Genomic DNA, 13,469 nt, shown 5'->3' with positions numbered 1-13,469 from the left:
GCCTGGGGACACAGATGCCGGCTTTTCTGACCCTGGGCTTCAGGTCCAGACGCCTGGTTTACACCTGGACCCCCCAGCCTCAGCACCACCATGAACACTCCTCCCGTGGAACAGGGGTGGGGGCCCCGCGTCCCGCCCCACATGGAACGGCCTGTGTCTGTCAGGGAGGCGTTGCCGGCAGTGGGCTGGGGGACACCCAGGTCCCTGGAGCTGCATCTGCTTCCTCCTCCCTGCGTGGCAGAGTTCTGTCATCAACGTGCTCCACAGTCACACGCCCTCCAGAAACCAAAGCCGCGCGCATGACAGCTGAATCCCAGCAGGGTGCTGGGTGCAGGAGCCAGGCGTAGGCTGCTGAGGGCGACCTGTGTGATTTTAAGTCCAGGAAACATGAAGACGCAGGGACAAGGCGGACGGGTGGAGGCTGGGGGGTGGGGGGTCGCGGGGGCAGAGGGGCCGGGGGCAGAGGGGGTCTCAGCCTGGCTGCGGGAGGCTGACGTGCACCGTGTGATTGACTGGACTGAACCTGGGTAGGGGGGTTCCACACCGGAGCTCTGGGAACGTGAATGCTTCCTCCACGTCACTGGGCAGATGTCCCCAGAGCAGTGGCTTTGCTCGCCCGGGGCTGTTCTGAGCCGCAGACGCCTCCACACAAGAGCCAGCTCAGTCCTGACCCTGTGGAGAGACGCTGCCGCCCCACGTGGCTGGGCGAGGCTGCGAGCTGCGGTCCAGACGGTGTTCTCATTGGTGCCACCTGCAGAGACAGAGGAGGAGCGCCTGCCGCTCGGGCAGGCTCCTGACGGCTGCAGGATGACCAGCCCGGAGGTCAGCAGGGCGGACTGAAGGCTGAGCAGCACGGCGGGTGCCCGCAGCCGGGGGCAGACATGGAGAAGTTCCAGGCTGCGATGCTGCTGGGGGCTGTCGGGGACGCTCTGGGGTTCGGGCACACCGCCAGGGAGAGCAGCGGCTCGGGCGCCAGGGTCCAGGAGGAGCTGGGGAAGGGGGGCTGGTTGGACCACCTCGTGCTCTCGCCGGAGACGTGGCCGGTGAGCGGCAACACCATCATGCACATGTCGACGGCGGGGGCCCTCGTCACAGGTGAGGCTCTGCCCTGGGGAGAGTGGGGGCGGGGGGACCCGGAGGTGAGGGGCCTGGAGCCCAGGTTGACTGGCTTGCCACATGGGGTCCCCAGCAAATGGGGTGTGCCTCCGCTGCGTTCCAAGACAGCCTCTCGGGCAACAGTGTCACTTTACTCTGCTCACCTGCAGACTCGGGTTCTTAAATCAAGGCTTTCCATTGTGTTCGTAAATGTTCACTCAGCAGAGCCTGTATATTCAGGGTTAAATGCAATCAGGTGGCTCATTTGGGGCCTGTTTGGGAGGAAGTCTCAACTTCTCAGTGTGAATAGGTAGCTTGCTTCTGAATTTATTTCAAAAAATATATAAAATAATAAGCCAGTTTGCAGTTGGGCCAATTAAGATGATATTTGGGGGGAATTGCTTCTAAATTCTGATGAATTGTGGTTAAAATGCCATCTGCCAAAACAGGATTTAGCTTGGAGGGTTGCTGCAGGTTCTCTGTTATCCTAAGAAAATGCTATGAAGTTGGTTGGATTTGGGGGGAACAGAGTTTCCTTAAGTAGCAGGTTGATTTCAGGAACACGTTTTTACTGAATTTCGGAAAAGTGGCGGGTGTCCGGGTGAGGCACAGCCTCCTCACAATTGCTGTTGAAAACCTGTCAGAGGGTGAGCACGTCCCTGCAAAATTAGAACCTGAGGCGATGTGAGCGACTGGAATGTGTGTGTCACTGTGTGCTCACCGCCAGCAGCGCCGGGAGCCGGGTTTAGCTCGGATGTCACGGCACAGGAATGCCGCCTGCTCCAAATAGCGGGTGGAGCACTAAGCCTCAGATAAGATAGTGTCACAGCAGGTTGACATGACAAGCCAGCCTTCTGAGTCTGCAGACTCCGCGATCCGGGGGGGTGGGTGGGGCGACTGTGGGGCTTCCGGGCGGTCTCTGGGCAGGCCCCAGACCCCTCTGCGTCCCGTCCCCGCGCCCTCCTGTGCTGCCTGCCTGGCAGAGTCCCTAGCAGGTCTCCAGGCTGCACTGTGGTCCCAGGACTCCCCAGCGTGGCTCCTGTCAAGAACGTGCTACCCCGGCTTGGAGCAAGTCACATCCCCTTGGCAGGAACAGGGCGGAATCCGCCCGGATGAAGTGTGTGGATCCGGAGCACAGTGGCAGCGGGCCCAATTCTGATGGGCTCGGGCCCTCTGGACACGGGTCACCGTGATGCACTCGGGCAAGTCTGTGCCCCCAGAACGTGTTTTCACCTCCTAAACATCTAAGTTTAGTTTTCAAACAGCCCAACTTTTTTCTTTAATAACAAACTGTAGCTTGTGTAAGGGGCATGGCAAATAGATGGGGAAACAATGGAACCAGTGACAGACTTTATTTTGGGGGGGCTCCAAAATCACTGCAGATGGTGACTGCACCATGAAATTAAAAGATACTTGCTCCTTGGAAGGAAAGCTATGACCGACCTAGACAGCATATTAAAAAGCAGAGACAGAGACATTACTTTGCTGACAAAGGTCCGTCTGGTCAAGGCTATGGTTTTTCCAGTCATCATGTATGGATGTGAGAGTTGGACTGTGAAGAAAGCAGAGTGCCGAAGAATTGATGCTTCTGAACTGTGATGTTGGAGAAGACTCTTGAGAGCCCCTTGGACTGCAAGGAGATCTAACCACTCCATCCTAAAGGAGATCAGTCCTGGGTTTTCATTGAAAGGACTGATGCTGAAGCTGAAACTCCAATACTTTGGCCACCTCATGTGAAGAGCTGACTCACTGGAAAAGACCCTGTTGCTGAGAGGGATTGGGGGCAGGAGGCGAAGGGGACGACAGAGGATGAGATGGCTGGATGGCATCACCGACTCGATGGACATGGGTTTGAGTGAACTCCGGGAGCTGGTGATGGACAGGGAGGCCTGGCGTGCTGCGATTCATGGGGTCGCAGAGAGTCGGACACAACTGAGCGACTGACTGAGCCACGTGCATCGCGGCACCAGTGGACCCTGACTGTGGGCCTGTCTCCCCGCGGGTGTTGTCATCACATCCTCACATCACCCTTCAGGTCGACTTTATTACGGCGGATTACAGACAAAGGAACCGACGCAGAGGAGCCGCGTCATCGGCTCACTGCCGCTCAGCAAGTGCAGACAGAAGCCCGGCGGCCTTGGGCCTCCTCTGGAGCCCTGACCCAACCTGGCGCTGCAGGGCCTGCACTGTTTCAGGGGCCTGACAGACCGGGGCTCGTCACGTGATTTCCACAGGCAGGCAGGCAGGGCTCGCCGCCCCAGGCGTGTGGCTGTGGGCAGGGCTGGGCCCCGCGGAGCAGCGGGGTGCCGCTCCGCCGTGCCTCTGAGACGGGCAGTGCCAAGCAGGAGAGGGCGCTGAGCGGGGCATGGCGTCCAGGGCCCAGCAGGGTGGGCGGGTCCCAGCCCCATGATCCTCTTCCCCACGCTGCCTGCGATGGCATTTGAAACGTTGGTATTACTGAGTGATCCAGATGGGTCTCCTGCCTTCTCTCTGTCATGAGTTCAGCCGGGAGGCTCACAGGGGGCTTTGTACGTGGATCTGTCGGGCGGAAGACAGAGAAGTGAGTTCAGAGGCCGCATCACCACGCGGAGGAGCTCGGGTCAGAGGGCGCAAGGCTCTGTGGCTCTGAATTCAGGATCAGCTCTCAGGCTTTTGCTGCCGTTTTGCTTTTAAAGAACTTTTGTCTCTTCAAAAAGAATGTGATTCCAGAATAAAACGACTCCTTTTAGGGGAGTCCGGAAGGGCCAGGCTTACTCGCCCTGGATGGAGATGGTAGAGGAGCTGACAGAGAACGTGGGCTTCCCCTCCCCAGCCAGGGTCACCCAGCGTCACCCAGCGTCACCTGGCGTCACCCAACGTCGCCAGGGTCACCCAGCACCATCTGGCGTCACCCGACGTCGCCAGAGTCACCCAGCGTCACCCGGCGTCACCCGACGTCGCCAGGGTCACCCCGCGTCACCCGGCGTCACCCGACGTCGCCAGGGTCACCCCGCGTCACCCGGCGTCACCCGACGTCGCCAGGATCACCCAGCGTCACCTGGCATTACTGTCCACAGAACAGGCGGGACACACCCCCGCCGGCTCAGAACCGAGGCAGCGTGGCCCGGCCCAGAGTCAAAGCAGCGGCCAAACGGTGCCAGGCTTGCGCCCGCTGCTGAGACATGGGGGTGGACAGGAGCCGCTCCCCCGCCAGCGCGGCCCCCAGAGCAGCGCTGGGACCTGCGGCGCACCCCCACCCTGCCTGGACTCGGATGTGCCTTTCCCGCCCGCACGGGGCCGGAGGCAACCTGGGTTTCATACCAACGGGGCTCTGCTGCCGGCTCTGCGCCCGGGGTCAGCGGGAGAGGGCAGCGTCCTTCTGTACCCCATGGCCCCCAGAGACGGGGCTTCACCGGGAGGGCCGCACACAGCCCTGCATAGACAGGGCCCGGTGCCCTCCACCTCGCTGGCAGGAGCGCCCTCTGCCCGCAACTTCCCACCCGCTCTCCGTGTGACCAGGCCCCCCAGGCCCCAGCTTTGGAGGAGGTGTGGTCTCTGTCCACCACGCTGTGGACTCATTTAATGGCGGAAGTGCTCAAAACCCATTCACGACACCTCGCTGACCCTTCAGCAGGCAGATGGGGTCCTAACCCTGCAGAGGAGGCATGTGAGGCCATCCGGAAGCTGGTCAGCCAAGCCCTCTGCACCTGGCACCCCGTCCTGGCACCCTGAGATTCCAAGGACATGCTCACCCCCAGACCGCCTTCCTGCAGGGTTGCGGTGGGGACGGGGTGCGGGGTGCGTGGCGGCTTGGCTGGAGGGGGGAGCGGGCAGCTGGAGTGGGAGGGCGGCTCCGGGCGCCCTGGACGAAGGACCCTGAGGGCACGGAGCAGGCGGGTGTCAGGCCAGCGGGCGCCTGTGGACAGAGCAGTTGGCCGTGCATGAAGACCCTGGGGCTTTTTAGATTCTCGTGTGTAACAACGAGAAACCACAGCCTCTGAAATGAGATGAAATCCAAAGCGCGCTGCGTCTGCGGTCGGGTCTCTCTGGGGAGCTGGTCCCAGGGCCTCCCTCCTGTGGTGGGGGCTGGCCGTGTGCTGGGGGCTCATCTGACCCCTGCTTCCTCCCCAGACTTCTGGTGCCTGGACGACCTCTACCGTGAGATGGTGCGGCGCTACGTGGATGTCCTAGAGAAGCTCCCGGAGCAGCGGGCAGACCCGGCCACCCTGGAGGGCTGCTCCCAGCTGAAGCCGGACAACTACCTCCTCGCGTGGCACACGCCGTTCAACGAGAAAGGTCAGGGAGCTTTCCTCTCCCTCTGAGGAGGCACGGCCGGAGGGCCTCTGGGACACGGCCTGGCTCGTCACCCCCAAGGGGACCCCCGGGGATCCAGCCCAGCCTGGGCGCCAACCGGGGATGCCGATGTCAGTCACCATCCCTGGCTTGCTTTAAGGATAATTTCCCCTGCTTTCCTTTTAAATGTGCATTCTGAGCCAAAACATCAAGGAAAGCATCACCACCTGCAAAAATGTCTGTCTCTGTGATGATCTCGTGTGGGGTGATGTTGGCAGGCAGCCTCTGCCTCTAGGGCTCTGCTGCTGGGGTCCTGGGCCCATCCTCTGGGTTCACACTGAGGGCAGGCCCGTCCTCTGGGTTGCTGCTGAAGGCTACCATCAAGTCAAATGCTACTGGCAAATAAAGAAGCAGGAAATATGGCCCATAATAAAGAGAAATATCAGTAAATCAGAAATGACAAACTCTGACAGTCATTAGAGTTATCAGGTAAGGATATAAAATTTTCAAAATTATACTTTTGAAAACTTAAGGAGAGATGTAAGTATACAAAAGACCTACATCACAGTTCTAGAGAAAAACACCACGGTGTCTGAGTCTAAAACCCACTGACTGAGATTCACGCAGATCTGACGTTTCAGAAGAAAAGATTAGTGAGTCTGAGAGGCAGAGTGATAAAAGCTGTCCATAGTGGGACACACACAGGAAGAAGAACCCGAAAGCGTGACCGGGCCTCAGGGAGCCGTGGGTCAGCTCAGAGCACGAGGCCCTTAGAGGAGGAGGGAGAACAAAAGCCACGTGGGGAAACGGGCCAGAGTTGCCCAAAGTAGATTTTTAAAGAAGTGAACTCCCATGCCCCAGAAACTCAACAAATTCCAAGCATAAGAAACAAACAAGCAAACAAACATCTCCAACAAGACCCACAGCCATCAAATCACTCAGAACCAACAACAAAGAAGGCGCGCGCCTCCCATGCGGAGCCAAGCTGAGGACGGCTGGTTCCAACAGAAGCAGCGCCTCCAGGTGCGGAGAAAATGCAGTCACACCGACGCCCAGAGGAGTCAGGGCCGAGCAGCCTCTGCGGGCAGAGAGGTGAGGCGTCCGCGCCCGAGGGAGCCGGGGACAGATGCCCGCACGTCCCGACCACCAACGGGCACACAGGACCGCACAGGCCACGGGGCAGCATCAAGTCTGTGAAGGAAATGATGACGGGAACGCGGGCCCAGCGTCCTCACGGGGAGGCTGCCAGTAGCGGCAGAGGCCCCGGAGCCCGCCCGGGGAGCTGAGTCAGGAGCCCCCAGGCGCCTTCTCCCGCCTTAGACGCCGCCGAGAGGCTGGGCAGGCAGGCCACGAGCTGGGAGAAAGCACTGCCGAGCACAAGGCTGCGAGGGATGTGAACCCCAAGGACAGACAGAACTCTTTTCAAAAGTAACTTTGTTTATTTATTGTTGCCAGTGCAGGGTCTCTGTCTGCCCAGGGGCTTCCTCCAGCTGGGGAGAGCAGGCGCTGCCTCTTGCGGGGGTGCAGGGGCCTCTCCTGCTGTGAGAACAGGCCCTGGGCACTCGGGCCTCAGCAGCTGCGGCCATGGGCTCAGTCGTCACGGCTCCCGGGCCCTAACGCACAGGCTCAGTCGTGGTGGGGCGTGGGTTTAGTTTCTCCACAGCATGTCGGGTCCTCCCGGATCAGGGGTCAAATCTGTGTCTGCTGCGTCGGCAGGTGGATTCTTTACCAGCGAGCCGCAGGGAAGCCCGAGAGAACTCTCAGAGCCTAAAGATAAGGGACGTCCCTGGGGGCCCCGTGGTCACGGATCCGCCGGCCATTGAGGGAGACGTGGATCAGACCCCTGGTCTGGGAGGATCCCACATGCCGCAGAGCAGCTGAGCCCACGCACACGGCTACTTAACCCGAACTCTGACCCCAGAAGCCACTGTGACGCCTCGCAACTCGAGAGCAGCCCCCACTCATCGCGACCAGAGAAAGCTCACGTGCAGCGATGAAGACGCACTGCAGCCATAAACAAGTAACTAATTAAAAAACTGATTGTAAGAAAAGCTGCTGCTGCCGCTGCTAAGTCTCTTCAGTCGTGTCCGACTCTGTGACCCCATAGACGGCAGCCCACCAGGCTCCCCCGTCCCTGGGATTCGCCAGGCAAGAACACTGGAGTGGGTTGCCATTTCCTTCTCCAATGCATGAGAGTGAAAAGTGAAAGTGAAGCCACTCAGTCATGTCCGACTCTTCGCGACCCCATGGACTGCAGCCTACCAGGCTCCTCCATCCATGGGATTCTCCAGGCAAGAGTACTGGAATGGGTTGCCATTGCCTTCTCTAAGAAAAGCAACTCCATATAAAAATGGGAAAACTACTTAAACAAGCACTTCACCAGAGAAGATGTGTGCATGCCAAGGAAGCAGCACCCGTTATCACGCAGTGACACAGAAGCCATGGTGAAAGGCCCCCAACCTCACGGGCTCACCCCCAACCTCACGGGCTCACCGCCAACCTCACAGGCTCACAGGCTCACCCTTAACCTCACGGGCTCACCCCTAACCTCACGGGCTCACCCCCAACCTCACGGGCTCACCCCCAACCTCACGGGCTCACCCACAACCTCACGGGCTCATGGGCTCACCCCTAACCTCACGGGCTCACCCACAACCTCACGGGCTCACCCCCAACCTCATGGGCTCACCCGCAACCTCACGGGCTCATGGGCTCACCCCTAATCTCACGGGCTCACCCCCAACCTCCAGGCGAGGTCACGTTGGCAGTGGTGTCTGGAAGTGGCGGAGATGCCAGGGTGGGGGGTGTGCAGCGGTGTGGCCACTTCAGAACCTGGTCCCGCAGTTTCTTACAACACTAGACATTCATGCGTCATACTAGCTCAACGTTCCTCTCAGAGATATTTACCCAAGAGAAGAGAAAGCATCTATCCACACGAGACTTGGGTCCTCAATGCTCATAGTACCTTTATTTGTATTAACCTCAGACTGGAGACAATTCAAACGTGCGTCAGCGGGAAGTGGACACACCAGCTGTGGTCCCTCCACCCACACGGCGGGGTCCAGCCACGGACACACAGCGCGGGTGGATCTCAGCACAGTTACGCCACGTGAAGGAAGCCAGGCAAAGAGACTCCTTTCTACATGATTCTGTTTATACACGTTTCTGGGAATGCACCTAGTCTGTGGTTGGTGAGAACAGCAGGAGGGGGCAGAAGCACCCTTTGGGGCGACAGATACGTGTGCAGGTTTTCTTTGGCTGCTGGTTTCCTGGGGGTAGCATGTCAAGACAACACACATGTGTTAAACACACACGGTAGATTGTCTGTCAGCTGTAGCTCAGGGAGGCAGCTTTTAGGAAGGGGGCGTGCGTGACTGGACGTGCAACGTGGACACAGTTCTCGCTTCCCGTGTCCCAGTCGGGGCACACTGGGGGCGGCCCCACCCCAGTGGGAAGCCTGTCTCTCGTGGCTGCGTGTGCTCCAGCATGAGCCGCGATGCGATTTCTTTCGTCTGTCGTGTTTGTCAGCAATGTGGGCAGTGTCAGTGTCCCTGCTTCTGACTCACCGACACTGACGAGCCTGGGCAGAGACTGCTGTGTGCCCAGTTTAGGTGGGGTTACAGGCAGAGGTCTGAACGCGGGTCCCCCTCGCAGGCTCGGGGTTCGGCGGCGCCACCAAGGCGATGTGCGTGGGGATGCGGTACTGGCAGCCAGAGCGGCTGGAGACGCTGGTGGAGGTCAGCGTGGAGTGCGGCCGGATGACCCACAACCACCCCACAGGTGACGCCGCGGCCGCGGGCGGAGCTCGGGGTGACCGGGAGCCACGCTTGGGAGCGCCGGCCCCGGTGGGCGGGGGGTCCATCCTGGCCTCTGTCCCGCTCGTGGTCCCGGGGGCGGGGGGTCCATCCCGGCCTCCTTCCCGAGTGTGGCCACGGCCGGCGGGGCGGGCTCCATCCTGGCCTCTGTCCCGCGTGTGGTCCTGGGGGCAGGGGGTCCATCCGGGCCTCCGTCCCGAGTGTGGCCACAGCGGGCGGGGCTCGGGGTGATCGGGAGCCACTCTCAGGAGCACTGGCCCTGGTGGGCGGGGCGTCCATCCTGGCCTCCGTCCCGAGCGTGGCCCTGGTGGGGGGGGGTCCACCCTGGCCTCCGTCCCAAGCCTGGCCCCAGTGGGCGGGGCGGGGTCCATCCCAGCCTCTGTCCCAAGCGTGGTCCCGGGGGCGGGGGTCCATCCTGGCCTCTGTCCCGAGCGTGGCCTTGGCGGGCAGGGCGGGGTCCATCCTGCCCTCTCTCCCGAGCGTGGCCCCGGTAGGTGGGGCGGGGGGTCCATCCTGGCCTCTGTCCCGAGCGTGGCCCTGGTGGGCGGGGCAGGGTCCATCCTGCCCTCTCTCCCGAGCGTGGCCCCGGTAGGCGGGGCGGGGGTCCATCCTGGCCTCTGTCCCGAGCGTGGCCTTGGCGGGCAGGGCGGGGTCCATCCTGCCCTCTCTCCCGAGCGTGGCCCCGGTAGGCGGGGCGGGGGTCCATCCTGGCCTCTGTCCCGAGCGTGGCCCTGGTGGGCGGGGCAGGGTCCATCCTGCCCTCTCTCCTGAGCTAGGCCCCGGTAGGCGGGGCGGGGGTCCATCCTGGCCTCTGTCCCGAGCGTGGCCCTGGTGGGCGGGGCAGGGTCCATCCTGCCCTCTCTCCTGAGCTAGGCCCCGGTAGGCGGGGCGGGGGTCCATCCCAGCCTCTGTCCCAAGCGTGGTCCCGGGGGCGGGGGTCCATCCTGGCCTCTGTCCCGAGCGTGGCCCTGGTGGGTGGGGCGGGGTCCATCCTGGCCTCTCTCCCGAGCGTGGCCCCGGTAGGCGGGGCGGGGGTCCATCCTGGCCTCTGTCCCGAGCGTGGCCCCGGTAGGCGGGGCGGGGTCCATCCTGCCCTCTCTCCCGAGCGTGGCCCCGGTAGGCGGGGCGGGGGTCCATCCTGGCCTCTGTCCCGTGCCCCAGGCTTCCTCGGGTCCCTGTGCACTGCCCTGTTTGCGTCGTATGCCGTCCAGGGAAAGCGGCTGGAGCAGTGGGGGCGCGACATGCTGCGGGCAGTGCCGCTGGCCGAGGAGTACTGCAAGAAGACCATCCGGCACCTGGCAGGTGAGCCCCGGCCCCCGCAGCGCCATCCGCACAGAGCGGCGCGGCCAGGCCCGGGGAGGGGCGGCTCCATGCGGCAGGTGGACCCCACGAAGAAGGTCTGTGGTGTCACCTGGCCGGGGGTGGGAGGCCCGGTGTGGGGACCCTCTCTGGGTTCTTGAGACACAGGTTCCCCCCGACCCCCGGCATTATCCATGAGCCAGGGCAGCTGCACAAACCATTCAGAAAAGTCACCAGCACCTCCGGGGCTTGGGTGTCAGGCCATTAATTAGGGGCGATGAATGTCCTGTCTCCTGACTTTGCAGACACAGCATTGAGTTAATAAAAACACTCAGGTTCAGAATTTCCATGAGAAGGCACTTTGATCTTGTGATGGCTGCCTTAGCTCAGCACATCGTCAAGCATCCTTTCCCGACTCCATCTTCCCTGCTAGTGTCTCAAAGCAGCTACAGCGTGAGCATCTTTTAATTTCGGGAGCCATCGCTAAAGCCAGGTGCCAAGCCCCCTTCCACCCCTGGCTGGGCAGGGGCACGGGCTCTGCCTCTGGCCCTTCCCATCGCCGCCCACGGCGCCCGGCTGGACAGCTGGTACAGCCTGCTTACCTGCTGTTTGTGTTTAGAATACCAGGAGCACTGGTTTTACTTTGAAGCTAAGTGGCAGTTTTACCTGGAGGAGAGAAAAATCATCGAGGACACCGAGAACGAGGCCAGCTTCCCCGACCGCTACGACGCGGAGGAGAGGGACAAAGTAGGCTCTTGGGCCTGAGACGGAGGGGGTGGGAGAAGTGGGGGCCGCTGCCCGGGTCCCAGGCCAAGTCCTGCCTACCGCCCCCACCTGTGGGGAACCAGGGAGGTGAGCTGAGCAGCTGCATTTGGGGGCCTGTGGCAGACTTCATGCAGGAAGCCCGTTTGAAATGGGTACTGCTTTTATCTTTTCATCTTCTTGATTATAAGCACAATTTGTGCTAAAACAGTCCATCTCACTTCTTCTCTTCTGAAGACTGGGCATATAGGGTTGTCTAGGATGAATAATTGGGGGCAGGAGGAGAAGGGGATGACAGAGGATGAGATGGCTGGATGGCATCACTGACTCGATGGACATGAGTTTGAGTAAACTCTGGGAGTTGGTGATGGACAGGGAGGCCTGGCATGCTGCGATTCATGGAGTCACAAAGAGTTGGACATGACTGAGCGACTGAACTGAACTGAACTGAGGATGAATAAATTGGTGCAAACCAGTGGCATTCCCCATGCTTAGAAAACCCCTGCGGTGGCTGAAATCACTGGGATCGTGATTGGCAGCACAAGAGAAAGCCTGTGTAACTATAGTTTAACCAAGACAGACATTTATTATCCTCACAGAAAGGGTATTCAGAGCTGGTCAGAAGTCTCTTGCAGTGAGGAACTGAGAGTCTTCCTGTTTGGCTGCTCTGCTTTTCTGAGAACTTGCCTCATAGTCCAAAGTGACTGCTCCCGCTCCAGCCAGCACACCTATATTCCAGGTGTCAGGAAGGGGTAGGGGAAGAAGAAGCATCCAGCCTTCCCTTTTCAAGTGCTTCCTACTGCCCTTTCATTGATCTCTCATGAGTCCCCTGATGCAGAAAGACTCAGTAACACTGTTCTTCCTGTGGAGATGCTGCTGCCTCAAACCTACCTGGCTCTGTTGCCAAGGTGCAGGAGTGTGACCTGCCCGTGTCCATCTCCCTGGCTGCGTCTGACCCCTTGTCAGTCTTCTCTCCCAGGCAGAGGGACCTGCTCTGAGCCCCCAGCTGCTTGAGCCACCGTTGCTCCCACTGTGTCCACTGACCGGTCTGCAGCCCAGAAAACACCCAGCACCCTGCCCGGCCTCGCTTGTCCCCATGCCCCAGCTGCAGTGGCGCCGGCCACAGCATTCCAGGGCCCTTGCCGGGCGTCTGCATCACAGAATTCACCGCCTTTGTCTGCGGGACGGCCAGGGTGCGAGAGCCCTGGGAAGCAGGCCTTTCCTGCCCACTGTCCACCCGCAGCCGGGGGCGGTGCCTGGACACAGGGCCATCACATAGTGCAGGGCTGGACGGGGACCTGTGCCCTGAGGCCCTCGGCGTGGCCCGGGCCAGGCCTCTGACCTGCGGTGCCTTCCCCAGACCTACAGGAAATGGAGCTCTGAGGGTCGGGGAGGACGGCGGGGCCACGACGCCCCCATGATCGCCTATGACGCCCTCCTGGGAGCCAAGGGCAGCTGGACGGAGCTGTGCCGCCGCGCCATGTTCCACGGAGGTGAGGGGCCGCCCGCGGGCCTCCTGCTGGGAGGAGCACCCCCTCCCCAGACCAGGGGGCCTCTCCGAGTGCCCAGGGGTGCCCAGAGGCGCCTCCCGGGGCAGGAGGAGGGGAGAAGGGGACAGCAACCCGGGGCCTCGGTCGGGAAGGCAGGAGGAGGCTGGGAGCTGAGGTCAGCGGGTGGGGGGCGCCGTGGGCACACCACCCCTTGGGCTGTCCCCTGAGAGCTGGGCCCCAGGCTGGGAGGACCTCTGCACGCCGGGGAGTTCAGCCGTCCCAGGAGTGGGAGGGGACCCCCGCACCCTCACTGGGCTATGACTGAGGTCAGGGCAGAGGCTGAGACGGCTCAGCCCCCTGGCGAGGGGATGTGGGGCTGGGGGCGGGGACCGCGGGACAGCTCTGAGGGTCCCGCCTCTTCCAGGTGAGAGCGGGGCCACCGGGGCCATCGCCGGCTGCCTGTTTGGGCTGCTGCACGGCCTGGACGCCGTCCCCGCGGGCCTGTACCGCGAGTTGGAGCACCAGGACGAGCTGAGGCGCCTGGGCGAGGCACTACACCGCCTGTCCACGCAGGAGAAGTAAAGCCTTCCCGGCCGGGGCCACACGCAGCCCCTGTGTCATCTTAACCCGCCCCCCCGGTTCCCGGGGCCTAACTGCAGCATAAAATACATTGTTTGTCCGATGAGCGTATTCTCCCTGCCCTGGCAGAGCCTCGTGCCTTACTGATGTCATTCTG

General features: G+C 61.5%; 1 protein-coding gene across 1 annotated transcript; it reads left to right on the top strand.

The window, feature by feature from the left end:
- Positions 1-743: 743 nt before the first annotated feature.
- Positions 744-13,423, top strand: LOC122686874 (protein ADP-ribosylarginine hydrolase-like protein 1). Its single transcript, XM_043892217.1, has 7 exons — positions 744-1,095; positions 5,206-5,370; positions 9,022-9,147; positions 10,344-10,484; positions 11,101-11,228; positions 12,604-12,736; positions 13,158-13,423. Exons 1-7 carry the CDS (start codon positions 882-884, stop codon positions 13,313-13,315), a joined length of 1,065 nt encoding a protein of 354 aa, XP_043748152.1. The 5' UTR covers positions 744-881; the 3' UTR covers positions 13,316-13,423.
- Positions 13,424-13,469: the final 46 nt, after the last annotated feature.

Source organism: Cervus elaphus, chromosome 30, assembly GCF_910594005.1.
Source record: "Cervus elaphus chromosome 30, mCerEla1.1, whole genome shotgun sequence".
In the NCBI taxonomy this organism is placed as follows: domain Eukaryota; kingdom Metazoa; phylum Chordata; class Mammalia; order Artiodactyla; family Cervidae; genus Cervus; species Cervus elaphus.
Note: the sequence above shows the minus strand (reverse complement) of the source record. Positions and strands in the feature narration are given on the sequence as shown.

What these genes read in the sequence shown, in the direction of transcription:
- LOC122686874 (XM_043892217.1), top strand. Translation starts at nt 882, where the DNA reads ATGGAGAAGTTCCAGGCTGCGATGCTGCTGGGGGCTGTCGGGGACGCT. An exon ending in CACGCCGTTCAACGAGAAAG is followed by an intron (nt 5,371 to 9,021) that starts GTCAGGGAGCTT and finishes TCCCCCTCGCAG; the next exon opens with GCTCGGGGTTCGGCGGCGCC. An exon ending in ACGCGGAGGAGAGGGACAAA is followed by an intron (nt 11,229 to 12,603) that starts GTAGGCTCTTGG and finishes TGCCTTCCCCAG; the next exon opens with ACCTACAGGAAATGGAGCTC.